At 54.6% G+C, this 24,994-nt stretch overlaps 1 protein-coding gene across 2 annotated transcripts; it reads right to left on the minus strand.

Moving 5' to 3' along the window:
• Positions 1-7,203: 7,203 nt before the first annotated feature.
• On the minus strand, positions 7,204-23,287 carry RND2 (Rho family GTPase 2). Of its 2 annotated transcripts, XM_065039422.1 has the most exons (6): positions 23,113-23,287; positions 22,926-23,013; positions 11,484-11,593; positions 10,331-10,375; positions 9,359-9,493; positions 7,204-8,504 (listed from the first exon to the last, which is right to left on the minus strand). In XM_065039422.1, exons 1-6 carry the CDS (start codon positions 23,212-23,214, stop codon positions 8,256-8,258), a joined length of 729 nt encoding a protein of 242 aa, XP_064895494.1. In that variant the 5' UTR covers positions 23,215-23,287; the 3' UTR covers positions 7,204-8,255. The 2 variants fall into 2 exon arrangements, with proteins under 2 accessions (XP_064895494.1, XP_064895495.1); XM_065039423.1 differs by lacking the exon at positions 10,331-10,375.
• Between the last annotated feature and the right edge of the window lie 1,707 nt (positions 23,288-24,994).

Below are 24,994 nucleotides of genomic sequence, written 5' to 3' on the forward strand. Positions count from 1 at the left end.
TCTGGAAACTGTTTCTAGTACAGTAAGTATCATCTGCGAACTTTTGTAGTAGTCTGGATCTCGTTTAAGACTGGAATGAAGCGAAATGGTTTGAATAAGTGTATAGCTCGATAAAGGAAGGATGTGCTTCCAGAGAAGCAGACAGTTTAAGGGGAATAGATGTGGAATTCATATTAATTTCTCTAGTCTAACTTCCAGCTTCAGTACTAAAGCCGCAGCACTTGGAGCTCCACAGCTGCTGTGCAGGTTGGAAATGCCACTTTATCCAGGAGGATCAAGCTGCATTTCCTCCCTGTTCACTCCTGTGCGAGAGCAGCTTTCTTTTTGAACTTTGCAGGGTAGGAAGCTCTGAGGTGAATGCATTTCTGAGACGTGGCTAAGCCAGGCGCTGCCTTTTATAGTAATTACCTGAGGATAACGAGTAGCAGAATCGAACACTGTTCAAGAACCAGACACCCAGCTGAAGGGCTGCGTACAACCTGTCCTAATAAGCAGCGTGTGCCTTTTACCCTATTCACTAGGGTGAGGGAAGCAACAAAGGGAAGGCTGGTGCTTGCTGGAGGTTTGCCTGAGGCTTTGCCATCAGGTGAATCCTGTATTTGTAATTAAAACTGCTCTGCTTTTGTCACCCAACAGGAGCTTTTCTCCATGCAGCTGCATCAGGGTCAACTTCCAAGAAACCTGAGCTCTGCTGTTGGTGTCCCGGCCCCGTCCCTGCTCCCAGCCACACAGGAATCTGTTGGACGCAGCTTTGAGCTGGTGTTTTGGTCAGGACTCTGTTGACACCGCGTTCGGGCCGTGCTTCCTCCGAATCGGTAGGAGCTGGTGCGTCAGAGCAATACTTTACAGTATGGAAGTTCTCAAACCTACGCGAGGGGTTGGGGCAATTGAATTATTTCCTTCCCTGTTTCTCTAGGCTATTAAATGCTAAGTAATTCCTAATGCAAAGGAGAGGAATTTAGTATTTTGGGGCACAAAGTACAATCTGTGCTAATAAGAGCAAACCGTGCAGCGGGGCGGTCCCAGGCTGGTTTGTCTCGCAGCCGCTGCACCAGCATCGCTGCAGCCCGTCCCTTTCGCCCCGTAAGATGTTGTTGAGCATCCTTAGCATCTGATTCCAGCTCGTACATTTCTCCTGTTGCCTGGCTATGCCATGCAGTTTGTTCTTTACCTCACCGAGCCGTGCAGAGCAGGAATCGCAGCACCAGGTTCATCAGAAACGCTGAACCTGGATCTTGGCTGCTGTAGCGTCTGAAATCAGGCACAGCCCGAAGCCTCAGGCCCTTTGCCGTTGTCCTGGGGCTGCTCCTGCCTTTCTCTCCAGCACAAATGACTTGCAGTATGTCTGTGAAGCTGCTTTATCTCACCAGAGAAACTTAACAAGCCATGGGGGGGCAGAAGCTGTCCGGGGCTTCTAACATATGAGAATGGATTCCTGGTTAAAATTAATGTATGTTAATTAGGCATAGCTTTGTCTTGCATCCTTATCAGCCGTGCTGATGTGGAGGCCAGCAGAGAATAAGCAGCCTGTTCCCAGTTCAGCCTGTCCTCTACGTTTTGCTGCTATGGAGTTATGCATTGACAGAGCCCACTCGGGTTGCGCTGGTGGCGTTGGAATAAACGCGTAATTGCTGTTTGCTTCACAGCGATTGTGGAGCTTGCAGACTGAAGCAACGGGGAGAGGTTTGCGGACTGTAGGGGGTAATTAAGCATCAAAGTAAAAATATTACTCAATAGTTAAAAGCCCTTTGCGACTGGCAATATTGAATTTTGACGTAGGATTCTGCTGCTTCTCAAAGGGAGCTTTTGGTCTTTAAGAGAACTAAACAGCAGCCGTTCTCCTGGAACATGGTGCAGCATATCTGTATCTAAAACGTTTGCGGTGCCTCTGATGTTTTCCTCCTCTATACCAGACCTTTCCTGCATAAGGGGGCGCGACTGAGCCATATTGTCACTCCTCTTTTCCCTTTTAGTCCCCGTTCCTTGCTCAGAGCTCTTTAACATGCAAAAGTCTGAGTCGGCCACAGCTGCTGATATTGGAAGCACCTGCGTGGCGTGGGCGTCAGGACTGGTAGGCTGGAGGAGTCCAAGTGCTAGAGATCCCAGCTGGGTTCGTTTAGCCTGGAGAAGGCTGAAGCAGGAGGGGGTCGGGGTATAATTAAGAACCCCCTTTAACACAGCTGCAAAATTAGGGCAGTTTTTACTCCAACCTGAACACACAGGATGGTGCCAGCATGTGTTTTTTTCCACATCCCGAGATGTGGGCTCCTCAGGAGATGAGGTGACTTTTCTGTGGGTGCCTTAAATGTGGAATGGTGTTCTTTGGAATTCTGTGGAGTTGTATTTTGATACCTGACCTTCTAATAGAGCTGATGAGCCCCAATGACTACATGTGTAGCTTTTTGCTGAAGTAGTTTGCTCTTCAAAATCCTCCCTCTGCATTTGGATCCATACGCAAAGAGTTATTTCCTTGCAGATCTGAAGCCGTTCGTAAGAGAGCAGCTTATTCATGGATGCAATTAGACCACTTGTCTGCCTCATTACTAGAGTTAATGGTAAATCAAAGAAAGATTCAGTACGTTCCTATAATTATTCTTGGTCATTTGCTGGATTGTTTTCATCGTGGGTCTGGTGTCGCTTTGATTTTGCTGATATCATGGATAAAAACCTTGTGCACAATCTAGAATGATCCATCTTGGTAGAAAATGCCCATGAATTCACCTGGTTCACAGGACAGATGATGCGAGCTGAGGCGGAGCAGTGAAGGTAAGAGCTTTGTCCTCCTCTCCTTGTGTTGCTCTGGCTCTTCTTTAGACATATATTCTGCTGTGCTAATCAGCAATAATAAATATTCACCTCTGCATTGATAGTGTGTTTTGAGAAGCGTGCCTTGCAATGCAGCAAAGGTAGTGAGATATATTGATTTGTATTATGGCTCATAGTTTGGGTTGAAGGACCTTCCCAGCTCCCCAGTGCCCCCTGCCATGACAGGGACATCTGCACCAGCTCAGGGTGCTCAGAGCCCCGTCCAGCCTGGCCTGGGGTGTCTCCAGTGGGTTGAGCAGGAGACCACGCAGCGATGCTCCGCGTCACACACCCCTCGAGAAAGCAGTTTTGATATCCTCGCTGCCTTTGCGTTCCTCATCGCGGGCTGAGTGACACTAATGGGAAACACTCGTGGATCCACGTGGAGCATCAGCGCTGCTCCGCGGGCCGGGGCCGTCCCGCGCTCGCTCTCCGCAGGCGTCCGGCCGGTCGAGCAATTAGCTCGGGCTGCGGTGAGAAATGCCAATGAAATATAAACCGGGAGATTGACGGGGAGGAAATGTCACGTCCGGGCTGTGTGATGGACACCAAAGGCGCCCGGTACCAAGGTTTGCATGGGTGCCACCCTGTGGAATATGATTTGTCTGTTTGTCATTGGATGGAGAGGAAAACCCCACGAGAGAGGATGTGGGGGTTGTGCGCTGCTGGGTACACACGCCGTTAACGTCCTGTTGGGTCTGATCCAAAAATTCTGGACAAAAAGAAGTATTTTTAGTCTGGGAACAACATTCCTACCTGTAAATGTGGGAAACTGGGGCTCTGGGGTTTCTCTGAGGCTCCCGGTCTGTGCTGGGAGCGCTTTCAGGTTTGCCGTCAGCACCAAGTCCCAACACAGATTGATCGTCTTGGAAAAGACTCTTGTTAAATGTGTTCAAAGCAAATATTTACTAAACAGAATAGATCATGCAAAGTCACCTCAAAATACCATCTTTTTTCCAAAAGATATTAAATAAGCATCGCTAGCAGCCACCGGATCCAGGAGGAAACGGAAACTCCCCTGTATTAATTGCTTGGTTCTGTTCCAAAGGCAGCTAATGGAAATGTACAGACTGTTTCCATATATGTATCTTATCTAGCGCTTCTTTCTCCTCTCTGCAGTACAACAGATTGCACGTTCATGTGCTGAGTTCTGGTGCAGGCGCAGCACTAAATAATCAGATTGATCCTCAGCTGAAAAGCTTCCAAAACTGCTGGCGCAAGCATCTGATTTCTTCATCGGAGCCTGGTCACAACAAAAGGGGTGAAAAAAGGGACTTTGCTCTTTGTCATTTTGTGCCTGGGGCTGGTATGTTGGGGTTTTTTTCCCAAATTCGCATGATTTGACCATCGCTTCCTCCGCCGTCTCAGCCCATAAGAAAAATGGGGTTTTGCTGGAAATCGGAGCGCGTGTGGCTCCCAAGGGCTCCTCCTTGCAAATGCTTTTATTTCAAGGCAAACAGGCCCGTCTCTCATTGAGTGTCCAGTTCACTGCAGGAGTATCTACTTCTTTGGAGGAGTTCACCCCGTTCCAGCAGATTAGCGTGAGAAAAGAGGGAGAGAGATGGGTAAAGCCTGAGAAATCAACCCCGTGAAGGTGGGAAGGGAGAGAAGCTCATGGAGAAAAGGGGGGCAGAGGAATTAAAACTGCGGTGACGTTTTTCACCTTTGCATGATTTCAGGGTTTGTTTTGGAGCAGCTCCCGTGTCCTGCCCTGAGTTTGCTGCGAGAAATGTCACATCTGCCCAGTGGGAAATGATGGTCCTGGAGCTGCCGGTCTGCAGGGCCTGGGGATGGAGGGAGGAGAACGGAGCCAAACTGGACAAATGCACAATGTGTAGGAGCTCCCGGTATCAAATCCCACCTCCGGAGACCATCCGGCCACTGAGGGACCTATAACTGCCCCCATGTCATACCCGGCTGGATTTTAACACATCTAAGCCAGACTCTTTCTAATGGTGATAGAGCTGCAAGGCTGAGCTTGAGAGAGCAGGAACCAACCTGTCTATGCAAGAAAGGACCAGAAAAGCAGGTTTGGGAATGGCTCAATAGATAACTTGCCTGGGGACAATGCAGAAGGAGGAATTTTGACTTGGTAGGAGGTATCCCTAAGAGAAAGAAGCAGAATGATCTCATGTTTCTGCTCCGTACCTGGTGGCATCTCTGCAGAACAGAGATTTGTCATGTTTAAATTGCACCAACCCTGAGCTGGTTGGTCGCTGGACACTCTCTCCTTGGAGAGATATTCCCCTAAGTATCTATTGCGAAGAACAGCGGGCTGCCAGGCTGATTAATTAGTGCAATGCATCACTCTCTATCCAGAAGCGTATGGACAGCTGCTCGTTCTGCCGCTGCTAGGAATACATTCTTAAACAACAGAGACTGGAGATTGCCGGGTCAATCAGAGCAAAAGGCGCGAGGCCGATGGCTCTGGAGCAAGTGCTCTCATTCCGTTCCTGGAAGGGCGGAGGTCTGAACAGCCTGGAAGCGGATGTGAACATTCCAAAATACACCCAAGGCACACGCAGTTTGTGATGAGAATGAACACTTCGGATCCTTTTGATTTATTTCTCTTTGAGCATCCATTCTACTTCCTTTTCCCTTCAGTCCGCTGATTATTAATCTTACAGGTCATGGAACTTTATTAAAATAATACACCAGGAAGGATGCCATTAGTGATTAATAAAGCCTTTATATATTTTTTTTTTCAATAACTTAAGTTCGTTATGGTCAATACTATTACCCTAAATACCAGATTAATTAGTAAAGATGGGACTGCTGACAGGAAACTGCCAGAGGAACATTATCCTGCCTTGGATGGTGCCCATTAATTAACACTTAAAACACAACAAATTTTTGCACCCAGGTCAGTTTGCACCCAAAGGACATCACGTGTAGGGCAGGGTGACAGTCACGCTGCGGCCGAGCCGAGGGGGGTCTCAGCACCCCAAGACAGGGACCGAATCCGAGCGTGTGTGGCAGCTCAATGGCAGCGCTGACGTTTCCATTGGCATTCCAGGCATGAGCCGCGGGAATGCTGCCCTACCAGAAATTATCAGGCAACTGGGGCCCTGCAGATAAAGCCCATCACTACCACGGAATGCGATTGTTCATTAACTGCACTTAACCTCCACGTCAAAGAACCTGTTGTATCTATAATTTCTTTCAGCAGGCGTCCAGAAGTGTTAACAACAGGTTACCCTGCTGGAAGTGGGAGAGGCATAGAATTCCTAAGGAAAGAGGTAGACGCGCTTTTCTTGTGACCTTGCCGGCTTCTGAATGCCATGGGAAGCCTGACAGGTGATGGGATGCTTTAGCAACTCTTCGGGGTTTTCTGCATCCCCAGCAGTGGCTAAATAAGCATAACATAATTAGGATAAAAGAGAATAATGTAGGGTAACAGGGTCTCAACAGTAGCGGAGAGACAAAGGGAAACTAAGCGCTAGAGGTTCCCTGTTTGCATTTCTTGCTGCAGTTTGTGTTCATACCACAGGCTTCCAGCTCGTCGGGGCCGTCCCGAGGAGAGCGGGAGGGCAGCAATGGCACTTCCCTTCGCTACAGAAAATGAGCAAATTCCCAGAACCAGCAGCTTTCCAGAAAGGTCCCGTCCGTTTGATCCAACCCCAAACCGGCTGCTCTCCTGGCGCCGCGGTGTCGGGCGCTGGATCCGCCTGGGAGACCCAGCCTGGACACGAGGAAGAGAATTTACACGGTGAGGGTGGTGAGACCCTGGCACAGGTTGCCCAGAGAGGTGGTTGGAGAAGATCATGGAGTCCAAGTGTCACCGCGACCCATGTCCCTGAGAACCTCATCTCCAGGGATGGTGACTCCACCACTGCCCTGAGCAGCCTGTTAGTGCCTGTTTATCGAGCAAATTGCCCCAGATCCAGAGCCGGGCCTGCTCGCCCCGAGCTCGGAGGGACCAGCAGCATCCTGGGTTGTGTGAGAGCGATGGCTGCCGGCCCTGCCGCCACCCAGCCCCGAGTCTTCCCTGCCTCGTGCTTTTGATCTATAAAGCTCCGCTTGTCAGCAGCGACCCGGCCACGTCTCCGTGCATTTCAGTATGCTCGGGGAGCCCTTCAGAAATGTCAGTTTGCATTTGGGCCTGAGCCTTGTTAACCTTGACCCCCCCGGCCTGAGCTCAGACTGCTGGATCAGGCGCAGACAGCCTGCAAGTGCTCCGCGGTGATTCAGGATGGCTCGGGAGCTTATTCAAGGCAGGTGTTTCAGCTCCAAAATGAATACATGCAGCTAAGCCCTCTGTTTTTTTCTCTCAAGTGTGTGCGTGAGTGTATTTCAAGAGCTAGAGAGACACGTTAGGACACACACAGGAGTTAGGCAGCAATACATTTGGAGAGGATGCCTGCTCTGGCTATTAAAAACGAACAGACTGAAGCACGGTGCATTTTCCAATTATGTTTATTTGTTTTCCGTAGCCCACTGACACAGCTGCATCTGGCAATGGAGCAGATTCATTTTTTCCCCTTAAAGTGTCTATGTGACATCAAGTCAAGGATAACACTGTAGTCAAAGGCATTCAGAGAGGGCAGCAGCAGCAGAAGCGATGAGAGGTGTTGGGAGGAGGCTGCAGAGCAGGGCAGGGAGCACCTTCCCTCCCGAGACGGGGGCGCAGATACGCATATCACCTTTTTGGTTCTCTGTACCGGACAAACACAGCACCATGCAACACAATCCGCAGCTGGACATGGGTGGAGAGCAGGGTACGTAGTGACTGCAGTCTGCTTGCTCAGGAGCGACGTTCCCGGGAGCGCAGCTGCCCGTGGCGGGAGCGGCCGCACGGCAAACCGGGCTGAGCAGCTGGGACAGCAGCTCCCGGGTGGCGTTTGCTTGCTGGAGGGGACCACAATTCTCAGGACGCATCTATGGAACAGACCTCTCCCTCGGAGCCAGGTCCACTCTGCTGCGTTTCAAATGGAGTTCGAGGATCCAAAACACTGCGTAAAGAGCCACCTCTATCTGTTTTCTTTGCAGATGGACTGCCGTGGTGTCTCGATATGTTAAGGTTCCTTCCCTCCCAGCCAAGCTGAAGGCAGCGCCACCTCACACATCGTTTCTCTTCTAAAGGAAGATTAGAAGAACACCTCCTCCTGATCGTGCTCCGCTGACGGCAATTCCACCCCCCGCTCCAAGCCATGGGGACAGCAGGGTGACACACACCAGTCACAGACCTTGCGGCACCTGAATGCTCCTCTGCCCAGTGGTTCCCTCACCCCAAGCAATCCGCACAGCAGCAACCAAGCCAGAAGTCTCCACGGTGGGGGGACGACTCGTGCACCCCGGTTTGCAGCCGGGACCTTTGCTCAGCCCTGGAGGCCGAGGGAAAGGCTTTGGAAAGGCGGGCTGGCTCCTGCAGCCAGCGCCGTGCCCTCGTCTCCGCCAGTTACTGTACAAAATGGACAACACGCACACGTTATTTACAGCCCGTTCTTTTTTCACATGATGGAGCAGCTCTTGGCTCGGTCTTTCCTGATCTCTGTGTCGTTCAGCAAGTCCGTCCTGCCGGGCATCTGTGACGCCCGCTTCAGTCCCCGCTTGGAGTTGCTGCGCTTCAAGTTCTTGTGCACCCTGTTGACCGAGGCGAGCGTGGTCACGTGGAACACGTCCCGCACGCTGTTCTCCGAGACCTTGGAGGAGCACTCTGCGTACGCCACCGCCCCGATCTGCCGCGCCAGCGCGCTGCCCTGCGGTCACAGAATCACAGAGTCACAGAGTGTCAGGGGCTGAAGGGACCCCAAAGCTCATCCAGTGCAATCCCCCCATGGAGCAGGAACACCCAGATGAGGTTACACAGGAAGGTGTCCAGGCGGGTTGGAATGTCTGCACAGAAGGAGACTCCACAACCCCCTGGGCAGCCTGGGCCTCAGCATTTCCTCACACGGGAGATGCTCCACTCCCTCCAGCATCTTGGTGGCTGCGCTGGACTCTCTGCAGCAGTTCCCTGTCCTGCTGGAACTGAGGGGCCACAGCTGGACACAATATTCCAGGTGTGGTCTCCCCAGGGCAGAGCAGAGGGGCAGGAGAACCTCTCTGACCTACTGACCACCCCCTTCTAACCCACCCCAGGTACCATTGGCTTCCTGGCCACAAGGGCCCAGTGCTGGCTCATGGTCACCCTGCTGTCCCCAGGACCCCCAGGTCCCTTTCCCCTACGCTGCTCTCTAATAGGTCATTCCCCAACTTACACTGGAACCTGGGGCTGTTCCAGAGAGAGCGGGGGGAAAAGGGGAGAAAATTAGGAGAGCAGCGGTTTGCAAGAGCATCCTTTCATGTCTGTAAATGAAGTGCAAACAACTGTGAGAGCATCAAACATGAGGGTGGCCTCCCGAGCTACTGCGTGATGGACCCCGAATCGCTTTCACAACTCAAGTGGTGTCACCCCTGCAGCTGAGGGCCTGGACAACCCTCTCATCATCTGGGACCTGTTCCGTATCACCATGAGCCAAGACCAAACCGGCTTCAGACCAAGACCTGCTGAGATACAAAAGGCCCCCACTTCACCTCCCTGTGCCCCCAGGACACAGCAGCTCCCACACACCTGCTCGTGCGTCACGGGGATGAGGCGCTGCTTGGAGAGCTCCCGGAGCGTGTTTAAGTCCGTCCGCATGTCCAGCTTGCAGCCGACCAGGACAATCTTCGCGTTGGGGCAGAACTCCTGAGTTTCTCCTTGCCACTGTGGAGGAGACAAGAGGGAGAAGGTGCTCGTGTGTACGAGATGCTTCAAGACGCCCAGCGGCACCTCCACGTCAAGTTAACTTGGGCAGCAAGGGGGTCAAGGTTGGAACAAGGGTAATCACAGGGTGTCAGCTCCTCACTCCCAACCCCTTTCCAACCAGGCCAAGAGCCCTCGGACCTGGAGGGAATGACAGGAGAGTTGTGCCACTATTTCCTACTGGAGAGCATCACACAGCCAAACACCTCCATAGAACCATAGAATAATTTTGGTTGGAAAAGCCCCTCAAGATCACCGAGTCCAACTGTTAACCCAACCCCGGCACTAACCCGTGTCCCTGAGAACCTCACACGGGGCTCTCCGGTCTATGGAGAGGGGTGGGACCCTCTTCTCCCATCACCGACACCTCAGGGAGCCTGAGATTTGCTGCGCTATCAAGACTTGTCAGAGCAAAAGCACCACCCCACAAAAACCTGCCTTGTACGCCATGAAGAGCTGCTTGTTCGCATTTGCTCGGATGGCTCCTTCCCTTCAGCCGTACACGCTGTACGGGCAGCCCAGGCATTGAAGGGCAGCAATAACAAAGATTTCCTCTGCTGAATTAGCATTTTTGCCTGAGGCTTGAATAGGGAGGGTTATTTTCCTCATTTGCCTGCTGTCAAAAGCTAAAACCCATTTCAACTTCATGGTGTCTTAAGAATTTTCCTCACCTCTATAGGCTGCGAGCCTGCACCAAAGGAAACAAGGCATCTAGTCAGAGGCACTTAAGAAATCCCCTGTGATTTAGGGTTTATTTTAAGTCACCGTATCAAAAAAACATTCCCTAACAGTACTCACGGCATCTGCGAAGCTGCACGGAGAAGACTGAGCAGCGCGGTCTCCCTTGAACAGTGCACGGAGAAATATAAGTAAATCCCAGCCCCATCTAATTATTGGTGGGTTTGCAACTCATTAAGGTATAAGCAATTTGCCTGCATTATTATTCTGCTGACTCCCAAGCTGAGCAGGGAATTCTTTCAGTCCACGTGAAACCCGCCTCCCTCCACCCGGCACGTTTGGATCTGCCTTGGAAACAAACACTGAGCCATTGACCACGTTCTCTGAAGGGTCTTTGTCCCCTCACCAGGACACTTCTGAGACACAGACCCACTTCTCAGCCCTCCCAGCAGCTGAGTAAGAGGCACTTGCTTCAGCACATTTGGCAAGATGTGGAGAGGCCAAGAGGGCAGCCGGCACAATGGGACTTGTTCAGACAGTGGCCGGTGCTGCCCCGGCAGCCTGGGGCTCGCTGGGGAGAACAGCGACAGGAATCACTGTTCTGTAGTGGCTTTTCACGCCTCGCTGTCTCAGAGAGCTTCACAAACGAGGCGACAGCCAAGGCTCGCGCTGGGACAGGCTGCAGCTGGCAGCGGGCTCTGCAGCCTTGCTGCATGGCGGGGAGAGCACCACCAGCCCCATCTGAGCACGACCAGCCCCATCTGAGCACCACCAGCCCCATCTGAGCACCATCATCCCCCTCTGAGCACGACCAGCCCCCTCTGAGCACGACCAGCCCCCTCTGAGCACGACCAGCCCCCTCTGAGCACGACCAGCCCCCTCTGAGCACGACCAGCCCCATCTGAGCACGACCAGCCCCATCTGAGCACGACCAGCCCCATCTGAGCAGGACCAGCCCCATCTGAGCACGACCAGCCCCATCTGAGCACGACCATCCTCACCTGAGCACAAACATCTTCATCTGAGCACCACCATCCCCATCTGAGCACAACCAGCCCCATCTGAGCACAACCAGCCCCATCTGAGCACCACCATCCACATTTGAACATGACCATCCCCATCTGAGCACAATCAGCCCTACCTGAGCATGACCATCCCAACCTGAGTACACAAACTCCAGCCAAGGCTTGGCCACAGGGCCAGAGCTTTGAGCCCTAAGAGACCAGGGACCCCCACACAGCTCAGAGGACCCGTCTTGCCATTGGACACTCACCTTCTTGAGCACGCTGTCCAGGGTCTCCGGGCGGCTGATGTCAAAACAGATGAGCACAGCGTCCGAGTCCGGGTAGGCCAAGGGACGGACGTTATCGTAGTACGCCGAGCCTGCGGAGAGGAGCGGGAGGAGACCGGTGAGCAGAAAGTCTCATCCCACCCACTGTTCGATCGCCAAATGGGAAAACTGGGACCCCCCAGCCCTCTCCTTAATTCCAGTAAGAACCGGAGACACCACCACACGACGCAAACCGCTCCATAGAGATGAAGGACATCAACCCAAGTTTCGACCAACACCATTAGGTTCAGCAGTTTGCTCTGCAGAGGATTCGGTTCCTTTTGTTTCGACGCAGGAGCCAGAGGTTTTGTCCTTGTGCTCTTACATTGCAGCGTGGAAATAAATGCAAGTTTTGCATCTCTCCTCCTTCCTAATTCACATCTGGTGAGAGGCGATGGGGCTGTGCTGGCTCGTGGCAGAGGAGGGAGCTCAGAAGGGCTGTGATACCACAGAGCAGCACATTCCGCTCCATATCCCATTACTTTTCATGCCGTTGCGGTGCTGTTAATGCTGGAAAGGTGTGGCTGAGTCAAGCCAGGGAATGCTGCTGCTATTTTTCATCCTCTCTCGCTCTCTTGATACGGGAGAGTTTGCTCACATAGATTGCAAGATTTCAAGACAAGTATAAAAAGCAAACCAAACATTGCCTTTTGCTCCGGATTTGTGCTGGGAATAGCCAGACGGATTCTTTTGGGTACATAAGCAATGTGACAGGATCTGGTGAACAAGCTCTAGGCTGGAGGGGATGATTCTGCGTTCTGCAAGGCTTCTGGATGAGCAGGCAGAGCGCCCAGGCCAAATTCTGCACAGCTTCTGCTGCACACGCGGGCATGCACGCACACACCTTCTATGCGAAATTCGGGTGTTAAACTCATTGTCCCATGATGGTTTTTTATTTGAGGTGCATTCCGTGTGCGATTGTAGGTGCCTCAGTGAACAGTAATGGAGCAATCGGCTCGTCGCTACTTAAAAACACCATTTTGGTTTTATATTTGGCTTAAACTTCCTGGAGGGATGAGAAGCAGATGTTTATTTATGAGAAGGGGAAGCAGAGACACCAGAGTCCTTGTTGAATTTGCCTTCTCCAAAAGGATCGGCCACCCCGAGGCCAAGGAAACCGGACGCGTTTCCTGCCCCGGCCCCTCGGGACACCCGGACCCGGCTCTTTCCCAGCGGGGCGGAGGGTGGGGGACACGGCCAGGGTGTCGGGTGGCTCCTCGATAAGTTCAGCACCTGATGAATTATGGATGACGGCGGCTTATGTTTCCGGGAGGATGGGAACCTGCCTGGGATGAGCGCGAGAGGAGAACGGGCTGATTCTCCACGGAGCTCTGGTCTGCATGGGGGGTCACGAGTGACGTGAAGCAGAGAGGGGACACAGACCCCCCAGCACACACCAATTGCTTTGCAAACACCCCAGATTCCTCTGCAAGACTCATCCAGGAGAGCAGACATGGCCATGACCGCTTCTTCCTCAGCCCAGAGCCCACTGGGGCTGAGATGTGTCCCCAAGTGCTCCGGACACCAGTCACCCACCCTCCCCTTGACACCAGCTCACAGCAAGACCCCAAGGGCAGCCCCCACTGGGACCTTCACATGGAGCACACGCAGCCCCCACTGCTCTCAAGCCCCCCGGGATTCAATGTGCATTTGGATTTGCAGCAAAATCATGTCTGGGTATCTCCAGCTCGTACAGACAGCAAAGGCACATGCACCCCCTGGTTCCATCAGTGAGACAAGTCGCAGCCCAGGCCTCTGTCCCTGCAAAATCACCGGGAGGAGATGCAGCTGGGATCCAGCACGGAGCCTGATCTCTGCAGAGCTCAGCTCTTCCTAGCGGGAAAGTCACGTTCCCCGCATGGAAAGGAGCCGTTCCCTGCGGTGCCTTGGCCAGCGCTGCGGACCGGGGACACAGGCTGGCACACGAGAGAGCCAGGGCCACCCTGTGTCCCAGGCGTGGAGATTTCTGACCTCGCTGCAGGCTCCAAAGCTGCTCCAGTTCACGCCTGGCAGAGCTGGTGCCACCGAATCGCTCCCCACCACGCTCCAGCAGCCCGGCGAGGTGACCCAGTGCCCGCTGGGGACGAGGCCGCGTTCAAAGGCAGCGCTGAGCTCCCCTTTGAACTGAGCTTTGAGCCTGTGCCTGGTGGGGATTTTACAGAGTCCCAGGGTGGTTGGGGTTGCAGGGACCCCTGTGGATCCCCAGCCCACCTGCTCACGCAGGGTCACAGAGCAGATCACACGGGGTCGTGTCCACGTGGGTTTGATGTCTCCAGAGTTTCCTGGATGGGATGTGAGGTCCAGCACCGATCTGCATGTTTGGATTTGCCGGGTCCATTCTCCCAGCCGTGCTCTCTCCCCCATGCATGTAAGGTCAGCTCCTTCCAGACACACACCAGAGGAAACGGTTCCCACACACATCCTCCCCCTGCAGCTCCTCAGCTTTACATAAACACTGCAGATAAATCTGCCCCCTCCCAGCCCAGGAATGCTCCTTTTGTAGAGGTGGTTTTGGCTCCATTCAGCACAGACATTGCCACAGCAAACTGTATCATAGCAACCTGCAGCTCCCTTCCGCAGCCAGCCAGCATCTCCAGCACCTCCGGGAGAGCTGCAGCCCCTCCATCCCGCAGAGCCGCCATCGTCCCCGCCGAACCGCCACTGTCCCCACCGCGGTGCCAGGGATGGGGCTGGCACCCCCTGGGGCCACAGGAGCAAAGTGCCCCGTGCTGGCAGGAGGAGGTGAGGTAAGGGATGCACTAGCTCAGGATCCTCATTTTCTTAACAAGATCAAAATTGCCTTCGTGTTCATTAACTTTCTGCTCCAACTCCAAAGCGCAGGAGCAGCCCCTGGCACCTTTGCTGTGGGTTCAGCTCAGCAGCTGCTCTGGCAGCGGGTAGAATCACAGCACAGTTTGGGTTGGAGGGACCTTAAAGCTCCCCCAGTGTCCCCCCTGCCATGAGCAGGGACATCTGCACCAGCTCAGGGTGCTCAGAGCCCCGTCCAGCCTGGCCTGGGATGTCTCAGGGATGGTTCATCCACCACCTCTCTGGGTACCAGCCAGCACAGAAGCTTCTGTCCCCAGCCCTGGAGAGCGATGGAGCCGATGGGGAGAGCTCCCAACTCAGGTAACCTCCAGCTTTCTTTAGAGGTGTCTCTACTGAATCAGGAGATTGTTTGGCGGATTACTCTTTGCATCTCTTAATTTCTCATGGAGTACAACAGTTAAAGAAAAACCCCAAACACAAAAAAGCCTCAGTTCCCTCAACTCCAGGTCCTCAGTTTTATTGATTCCGAGCACTCAGCACCTTTCAGATACTCCAGGAATACACCCTGGAGACCTCAAGTCTGGCACTTCCAAACACATCCACCCCCAAGGCTTGTGTGGCTGCAGACCCAGCCTTCCCTCCCCGCGTGAGGCACCCTCCGCTTGGCACCCAGGTCTGCGAGAAACAGGACCCATGTGCAGCTGTTCACGATTAAAGAGAAAATGGGAGCAAGCCAGAAACCGGCTTAAAAATAAAATCCACGTGGTTGTGTCTGAAATACTGGGGTGGATACAGCCCTGAGTAGCTCCTCTCATCGTTTGGCAGCCCCCCGTGGCACCGTGACTCAGAGATGCCGCTCTGGGGCATCTGAAATGTGCTGTTTCATCTATACCAACATAGCGTTCATCTTCATTTGTTCCTTATTAGCTGTTCTGAGAGATAACGAGCCCCCTCGCACGGGCACCGTCCATCCAACAACAGCACATTACAAACCAGGAAGGCAGATCTGCATGCAGGGCCACGATCTGCTCTGCGAGGGGCTCGCGCGGCCCCAGCCAACTCTGGCTTGAACACAGACCAGCGCTGCCAAGACCTACATTTTTCAGCACCGCGCTCGTCTCGGAGGGCTCGCTGTAAACTCTCCCCGCAGACCCAGCAACGCTGCGGCACATGCTGCTTTCCGCAGGGACAGCCAAGAACATCCTTCATGGAATGACGCAGAAATTCATCCCGGCTTTCTAGGGTGCTGCAGCGACAAGAGGAGCTTCGGGTTCCCTCCCCGCATAGCGGTGCCAGGCAAAAAGTGGCCTTTGGAGACTACAGAGGGTGTTTTCTTTGCTAGACACACCCCAGCATCGGTTCGGGCGGAGGACAAAACTATCAAAGCAGGACCAAGGTGCGGCTGCCTCAGCATCCCCTCCCCATGCACAGCAAGAACCTGGTACCAGCATCAGACACACAGACACTGTCCCTTCCGCTGCTGTGGGTCCAAATCACCCCTCACCGAGCTTCACCGGCCCTTCAGCGCTTCCCAAAGTGGGGCTAAAACCCTGCAGAGCACCAGCACACCCTTCCTGGGCTCAACCAGACCTTTCTGGAGCTGAATTCCCAGAGAAATTTATCTGAGCGACCGCCCTGTGTGCAGAGGGACGGTTCTGATGCTCTCAGTCATACGGTTTAGTTTTAGGTCACCCTGCAAGGAGCAGGGACTTGGACTCGATGATCCTTATGAGTCCCTTCCAACTTGTGATATTGCCCAATTCTCTGAGCCCCCTTCTTGCCCCCCCAAGCCGGGCAGGGCTCCCTCTGAGCAGCTGGACCTGGCGTGGGAGGAGGATGCTCATCTTCAATCACCACAGGCTTTCCCCACACCAGCGCTCCAGACCTCGTTAATATTACATGAGGTGCCAGTGAATGTAATGGCTTTCATGATTAGTTGTTCCATCTGCCAGGGCAGATGATGATGAAGGTGTTAATAATAATAATAATAAAATATTTTATTTATATCACACCTTTAAGATTGAAAATGAAATCTCAGTCCAACTCACAGACATGCTGCTCCTGGGTTGGACTGTGGGGATGCAGAGAGATGGGGATGGGGACGGAATAAGGTGGGTGCCCCGCAGCCCTGCCCCAAATCCCGGAGCCCCAGCTCCAGGGTAAGGCTGTGAACAGGCTCTGCCAATGCAGGCAGCTATTTGCATGAAAAAGGCAGAAATTCCCCGTTACAGCCCGGCTATTGTCTGCTCCCAGGGCCCAGCAAGGGGAAAGGATAAAAACGCTGGATTGAAAACCTGGCCCTGAATGAAAAGGCAGAAGTGGCAGCTGTCCCAGCCCCCGGTGCAGAGGCCAGGCCGGTCCCCATGGTGAGCCCGCAAAAATCTCAGCTGGTGGCTGAGCCATCCAGGAGCTCCAGAGCGGCCGTTTCCTCTGCAGATGCGACCAGAGGGCACCGAGTCACCCTCAGAAAAAGGGAAATCAGCTCCGAGAAACAATGGCAGAGGAATTCGGCCCCAGGGAACACTGAAGAGCAGCAGTTAAACAGCCTCAAAGGTCATGCCCAGTCCCTTTATCCCACCGGGAAGGACTGGCCTTTCTGGGGGTGCGTCCTGCTCACACAGCCCCCAAGACATCTCTCGATAGCAACAGCTTGGTATGTCTGGCATAGGACAGACCAGAACATGCAAATGCTCTCCTTGTTCCCTGTATCATTAGTGCTGATGGGCCCTATAAACAGGAGACCGGGAAATTAGGCATTGCACCCTCCCAGAGCTGCGCATCAGAGACACGCTGATCTGAACCATCGCAAGTTCAGAGCCCAACTTCATCCTCCCAACGTGAAATCAGACCGTCTCTCCTGAAAGAGAATCTGAGAATGTTTTTTTGTTTGAAAATTGCTAAACTGCAGCAATATTCATCTGGAAAGTGCAGGGCTGAAACAGCAGCTAATCAGCTCGGACAATTAACCTCTGCTCCCTAATTCTTACGATGCATGTACAAAAGTGAGTGAGTGACTAACCAGCCCAGCTGGCATACCTTCCGACGGACACGGTGAGGATGGAGGGAACGGTCTCCGCATGGGCTGAGGTGGCATTTCTGGGCCCTGCTCCAGGTCCTATTGCTGGAAACCTGTCCCTCGGGAGGAGGTTGTTCTGCTGGATTTACCAGCAGGAGAATCCCCAGCTCAGCAGGCACAGGGCGCTTCGGTCTCTCCCAGATCCCGCGCCCCGTCCCACATCTGCGGCTCAGGGAGGAGCTCGCTCACTGCAAACCCCACTCTGCAACTTGTGGGGCAGCTCTGGAAGCTCCTCATAGACATCCCTGCTGACATCCCTGGGGAGCATCACCCCGTGCCTGGGATGGGAGGGCTGGAACCCGAGTAGCTCGTCCAGGCTTCTCCCAAGGACGCTGGGAATCACGCCGGCGGCAGCTGACAGGGAGACAAACGGGAGGCAGAAGTCCCTTCCTGGCACTCTAGCCGTGTCACAAGGGCAGCTGGCATTGCCACAACCTGCCCATCATCCTTTCTATGGGCTACAACAAGGACTAGGAGTGGCAACGGATTCCCCTCCGGCCCTGGGGAACACGTCCGAGGGCTGAACCAACACAATTTGCATTATGCAATGTTGCACATTTCAGGTTTGCTATGCATAAGCAGCACATCCCTCCCTGCCTGCTCGGCTACCAGATAAGGTTTCTTCCCACAGGGAAGGCTGGGCCTGTACACTTGTGAAGTTTAATTGAGTGGAGATTTTAATCTTCAGCAGCTGGGGCAAAGAGAAGCTGCAGCCGTGGCCTCACCGCACGCACGGAGCCCGGGGCACACGCCAACCGGTTCCTTCAGAGCTCTTGCTCCCACAAAATCTCCCGCCGTCCCCCACCAGCCATCCAGAGGGTTGGTAGCGCTGTTTGGTGGGGTGACAAGACACCCTCGGCCCCACACTGGGTGGGTGCTATTAGAAAGGCATCACAGGCAGTGGATAGGGCATGACTGTCCCGCTCCAGGGAGTTTCTGCAGGTTTATTGGTGCAACTGCCTCAATAAGCAGCTTCCACTTGCCCTAAAGCTGTGCTGAAGTGGCACCAGGAGGTGCCATGGATGCCACAGAGCAGACATTGACAGAGGAATGGGGAGAGCAGAGAGAGTGGATCGCCCCCGTGCTCCAGAACAGGGGGGTGCATCACAGCGGGGACAAACCACCCCCCGGAAAGCCCTGTCTTGCCTGTTCCTGTGCGACCTCACTTAGGCGTTCCTGCTCCAGCAGGGGGATTGGACTAGGTGATCTTTTGAGGTCCCTTCCAATCCCAAACATACTGTGATACAAGGACACAGCAGCTACGGCACCATTCCTGCTCAGCATCCCTCGGGACATCCCGCGGGTCCCTCGGGACAGAGGACGTGCTGTCCTCGCTGTGGGACAAGCGACCTCCATCCCCGAGCCACGCAGCATCGCAGCAACCCCACGCCATGCCCAGCCCAGCCAGACCATCCTCCTGGGGCTGTCATGTCACGGCATGTCACGGCATGTCACCTCCGTCCTCCACCCGCCCCAGCATAAGCATTTCTGCTGCCGTTTCTGCCGCAGCTCCTGAAACTTCTGTCTGACTGGTTGCTGACCTGCCTGAGAATGTGACCCAGCTGCGCATATTTTTAGGCTTAACTACGTATTTGTGCTGAGGCAGAACACAAGTATGCTGGTTTCAGGCTCCCGGCCTCAACAGAGAGCATGGGAGGAGCTATTTTGGTCTGGAAAGGGCAGCTCCATGGGGTTTTTTTGCTGCCTCAGAGTGCAAGTGGCATTGAACTCTTCCCAAGACAGAACTTGCACTTTGGAAGGGGCGGCCGTGGCAATCCCGGAGCCGCACGCTGGGAATCCGGGCACAGCCAGCCCAACGTCCATGGAGATGCCGTGGTTAAACTCGGCCCCTTTCAGCCCTCTAATCTCATCAACATTCCTCGGTGGTTCCCCTGAAGAAGGATCTGTTATCGCAGCCTGGACGTTCCCACACCGGCTGTACCAAGGCAGACTGTTTGCTGAGTGCGGGCTAAGAGGGAGGCGGAGGGGGATTCGCAACTCACAATGTTATTCTTGTCTTGAAAGCACATCTGTTTCAGAGAGAGAAGCCCAGCAAAGGAGCATCAGCCGCGCAACTCCCCGGCTGTGCACCGCAGCACAGAGGGGTGCAAAGATACATTGGGGTCAGTTTTGGGCCCCTCATGGCAAGAAAGGCCTTGAGGTGCTGGAGCGAGTGGAGAGAGGGAACGGAGCTGGTGAGGGGCTGGAGCACAAGTGTGATGGAGCGGCTGAGGGACCTGGGGGGTTCAGCTGGAGAACAGGAGCTGAGGGGAGACCTTCTGATCTCTGAACTGCCTGAAAGGAGCTTGGAGCCAGGGGGGTCGGGCTCTGCTCCCCAGGAACAAGCGCCAGGAGCAGAGGAAACGGCCTCAAGTTGTGCCAGGGGAGGTTGAGGTTGGATGTGGGAACAATTTCTTCCCCAAAGGGCTGTGGGGCATTGGAACAGGCTGCCCAGGGCAGTGCTGGAGTCACCATCCCTGGGGGGCTGGACAGACAGAGACCTGCTGAGCATCACAGTGCAACCTCCTAGACCCACGGAGAGCCCCTGATCCCCCGGGGAACGCAGCCACCACATGGCTGAGGAAAACATCCCTGCCCGGCGCGCACGCCGTGGTACCCGCGCTCCCTTTCACGCCTCCGAAGCGCGGAAATGAAACTCGCCTACTCTTTGCAAAGTGATCACAAACCCATCCGCCCTTTCTCCCCTTGGCCAGGAGGATGAAAGCTCTTCCCGACAGGTCTGGGAGGCACCCAGCCCTTTGGGAACAGCATTCCCAAGCCAGCAGGCATCCTGTCGAACAGGAGTTTCCCCCTTGCCACAAGATACCGGCGCCACACAGGGGAGTTTGTGTCTGTGCCGAGCGCGTTTGGCCAACAGGTAGCAAAGAAAGAACGGGAGCACGAGGGGCAGAAAAGCACCGTGTCCCTGGTAGGTAGATCTAAGGCACTTCAGGTGGTGCGGAGTCCTTGCGTGTGCCCCGAGCAGCACTGATTTCATCCTCGTGCAGGATGTTCAGTGCTGGAAACTCTCCCGAGTCACCCTCCAGCCTCAGAAAAACTAATTGATGGACAAAGGGTTAAAAGCCATTTAAAGGCAACCTGAGGTTCCAGTACAACAGCCCAGTTCGCACACAGATTATCCAGGATTTCTGGGTGGCCAGGCAGGCTGTGGCTGCGCTGGGTCGCAATAATGGGAGTTTTCCAGGGAAACTGCTCTTACCCCGACATCCTTCGCTGGGTGATGCTCAGCTGCACAGCTCCCGGGCTCTCAGACTCTTTCACAACTAACTACTGCCTGGGAATTAAAAATAAAGTTTAAAAAATCAATAGTCAGCTCCTCCGTCCAGGTCTCTTGTGGTTTCAGGAGGAGACCTTCAGTTCCAGCTCCTTATCTAAGAGGTGGCGAGTGCTTAAAATATAGAGGGTGATCTTGACAGGAGGAGGGGAGCAGCTTCCCAGCACCTCCCTTCCCACTCTTGCTGGGCTGGAATTTATCATGAACAATAAGCCCCTGCATGTGAAGCTGCTTAAAAGAGACGGAAGGCAGCGCAGAGACACGGGAAAGTGCACCCCAGCGCCCGGCCTTCTGCAATCAGCCACTCTCAGCCCCTTCGGCTCAGCTGGTTCCATTCACCATTGTGCCAAACTTCTTTTTAGCAATGCTCCCATTCACAAGCGTCTCCGAAGGGCACTGGAAATTCAGCAGCAGCTAAAAAATGTCAGTTTGATTACTAAGGAAAATTGCTGTGTGTTGCTTTGCAGGGCTGCTTGTTGAAGACCTTGCTGCCGTGTATTTCAAATCAACGCTGCAACAGAAGGCGATGTATCTGGAAAACTACCTAGCGAACTCTATCTACAACACAGCTGTTAAAAAGCTCTTACGTTTTCCATAAGGAGAAGGGACAAAGAATCAAGTCCGTTTCCTCTTGGCTATAGAGATAAACGTTAGACAAATGTATCTTCTGTTGAAAAGAGTAAAAGTGAACATGTGACAGCATCAGATGCAGCTATCAGTGAGATACACACAGCTTTAAAGATGTTTTATCTTGTCCTTTTAACACTTGTAAGATCAAAGCCAAACATTCTGGAGAATTCCTAAAAAGCACGTATCAAACGTGCTTCCGCATCCTCGGAGGTGAAGTTTTCACATCCAATTCAGACGCTCAGAGCAAAGCTGCTCAGTGCCTAAGAACGATTCCCCACCAAACGCTTTCCCCAGGGTTTAGAACCCCCCAGCCAGGGGGTGCCGGAGCTCCAGAGCAGCCTCAAACACATTTCACCTTAGAGCTGGTCCAAGACTTGGTAAAGCCACAACTTTAGGCTGATTTTACAGCTGTAGGTTGGTGGATGTAAAATTACAGCACAGAATTTGAGTGTACAAGAGCAAAGAAAATCTTAGCTCATTTTTTAATTGACTCTTGCCCTTGGACACTGAGAGGACTTCATTTGTCACAAGGACTCCAGAAATTATGGAGAAAGAGCCTCAGCAAGCCTGTGATGTATGCACAAGGACAGAGCACCTTGTTCAGCTGCACCCCGCGTACACAGCAGGCCAGAAAGCTTGTCAGAGGGAATTAAAAGGTGCGTATGACCTTTGCCAGATGCCAGCATTTTTATGAGCTCTCACTCGCGATTCACACCTCCACGGACAGACAGCACGAAGTTTGGGAAGGGTCTTGGTGTGCTGGGGACAGCTGTGCCTGCAGCTCCACGCAGAATCACAACTGAGGACACCAAGAGGCAAAACCGAACCAAAAGAAGGAAAACCACACGAAACCCAAACCAAGCAACCCCAGAGGCTCTGTCGCAGAGTGATGAAAGGACAGCGCGTTCCCACAGCACATTCCTCTCCAAGGTGAGGTCTCTGTTCTCGAGCTGCACCTCACCTCCTCCCCGTTCCTCCGGGCCTCACCTCGCACCCCACAACTGGTTTTGTCATTACTGGGCTGTGTCCCTGCTCGGGCACGGATGGAGACGCTCGAACGCCAATGCAGCACCGAAAGGCAGCGCGGAGCTGCACCTGGAGACCGCGCAGCCTGGGGGGACCAGAGGGGACCCGATTGCACCGAACAGGATGGGGGGGACCAAAAGGAACCAGGTTGCACCAAATAGCTTGGGGGGACCAGAGGGGACCGAACAGGATGGGGGCGACCAAAAGGAACCAGACTGCACCGAATAGGCTGGGGGGGACCAAAGGGAACCAGCCTGCACCGAACAGGATGGAGGGGAGCAAAGGGTAGCAGACCGCACCAAACAAGATGGGGGGCACCAAAGGGGACCCGACAGCATCGCACAGGCTGCAGGAGAGGGGACCCGATCGTACCGCACAGGCTTGGGGGGACCAGGAGGGAGCCGATCGCGCAGCGTGGCGACACCCGGCATCACCCCGGCGACACCCGGCATCACCCCGGGATGCTCGCAGGCTGCTGGATGGCGGGGGGGCCGCTGCTCCAGCCCCAACCCGGCCCGGGCGAGACCCCCGACCGGAGAAACGAGCCCCGGCCCCGCCGCATCCCCCCGCACATCCCCCCCGGGCTCACCTGAGGTGTCCCACATGTTGAGCTCGGTGCGCTGCTTGTCGATCTCGAAGCTGGCCGTGTAGTTCTCGAAAACGGTGGGCACGTAGCTCTAGAGGGGGGGACGGAGGGGAGAGGTGAGCCGAGCCCAGCCGAGCCGAGCCGAGCCGAGCCCAGCCGAGCCAGCCCCGCCCGCCGCCCCCCGCCGCACCTCGGGGTAGCAGTCCTTGGCGAAGACGTGGAGCAGCGCCGTCTTGCCGCACTGCGTGTCCCCCACCACCACGATCTTGCAGCGAGCCAGGTGTCCCTCCATGATGCGGGGCCGCGCCGGCCGCGCCGCCGCTTTACCGGGCCGGCCCCGGCCTGGCCGCGCCCCCGGCCCCGACGGCACCAACCAGGCGCGGAGCGGAGCCGGCGCTGGGCAGGGCCGAGCAGCTACGGCCGCCCCCGGCCGCGGCCCCGGGAGCCGCCCCCTCGGGGCGTCCCCACCGGCGGTTTGTCGCGACACCCCCGGACACGGTGTGAGGGTCCGGAGCGGGGCTGCTCCCGGGACCCGGCACGGTCCCCCCCGGCCCGGCGTCTCCCACCGCATCACGGCAGGAGGGTTCGGTCCGGAGCCCCAGGGCGACCGGAGCCCGCCCGCCTTCTGATGCCGGTACCGAGGGCTCGGCTCCCGACCCGCGGCAGCGACAACAGCCCGCAGCGGCTGCCGGTCCCTGCCCGGTTCCCTGCGCGCTCCCACCGGGGCGTGCCAGCCCTGGCACCACTGAAGGAGCGGGACTTGTTCCCATGAGGAATTTGGCAGAAATGGGAACGCCCAGCATTTTAGCCAGCTCTGCGTGTTTCAAGAATCCCGTATCTCCAATGTATGTGACCATATATAAGGAAAAAATTGTTGTCCCTGAGGGTGATGAGAGCCTGGCCCGGGTTCCCAGAGAGGTGGTGGATGAACCATCCCTGAGACATCCCAGGCCAGGCTGGACGGGGCTCTGAGCACCCTGAGCTGGTGCAGATGTCCCTGTCATGGCAGGGGGGGCACTGGGGGAGCTTTAAGGTCCTTCAACCCAAACTATTCCATGATTCTACATTATATCAGTGAGAGCAGGGGACCCACCTTTTGTACAGGCTGCACCACCCCAGGCCTGGCGGCACAGGGCACCTATTTCTGTTTTCCATTCTTCCCCAAGTACAGACAGTGCATCTATAAATGACAAGCAGTGATTTTAATTAGCAGAATTATTGAAAAAGGGAAGGCTTCCTTACTACTAATATTTTGCTGGCCATACTGCAGATTTACCGTAATGGCAAACTTGCGTTTGTCAGAGACAAGCTGTCTGTCACACAACGCAGTAAAAATAGAGACAATGAAGACAAAGCAAGTCTGAAGAAATGGAAATTAAAATGTTTTGGCAGTGAAACCGGATTTATTAATGGACTGAGGGGGCAGATTGTTTTTGCTGAAATCACAGGCATTTTGGATATATAAATATTGGTGCTGTGCATGAAGCCGGGATGAGTAAAGAACAGAGAGACGGTGCGGGGCACGGTGCCATGCAGGTGCCCAGGGGTTCTGAGCGCTGCTTTGCTTTCTGCTGGGCCTGCCAGCTCAGCGCCGGCTGGGATGTGTCAGCACTTGGGATCACCGGCCGCCCGCTCGTGGGACACGCAGGTCCCGTGTCTCGGTTTGCAGGCTCAGGACAGGGGCCACATGCAGAGCAGGGCTGCAGGTGTGTCCTTAGTGCACTGGGCTGGGCAAACCGGAGCTCAGGTCTCACCTCTCTTATCATCACCCACCAGACTGCAGAGCGGAGGGGCTGAGGCTGTCCTGGAATTACAACCCCAGCAGCGCAGCTCACGTCCTCACCTGCTCCGACTCCTGTGTGATGTGGGCCAGGAAGCTGTTGTCAGCCGGTTCCTCGTCCTGTAGCTTTGCGAGGTGTGTTGTGCAGCATGTCGGTGCCTCCAGCCTTGCCTGAAGCGATGTGATGAGTAACTGTCACATGCTGCTTTCCTTGCACCCTCCCCAGGGAAAGCAGCTTGTGCAGCACCGTGTCATGTTTTGTAAGCCCTGTAGGGGTTTTTTGGGCCTTCTG

Source organism: Columba livia, chromosome 23 (assembly GCF_036013475.1).
Source record: "Columba livia isolate bColLiv1 breed racing homer chromosome 23, bColLiv1.pat.W.v2, whole genome shotgun sequence".
Classification (NCBI taxonomy): domain Eukaryota; kingdom Metazoa; phylum Chordata; class Aves; order Columbiformes; family Columbidae; genus Columba; species Columba livia.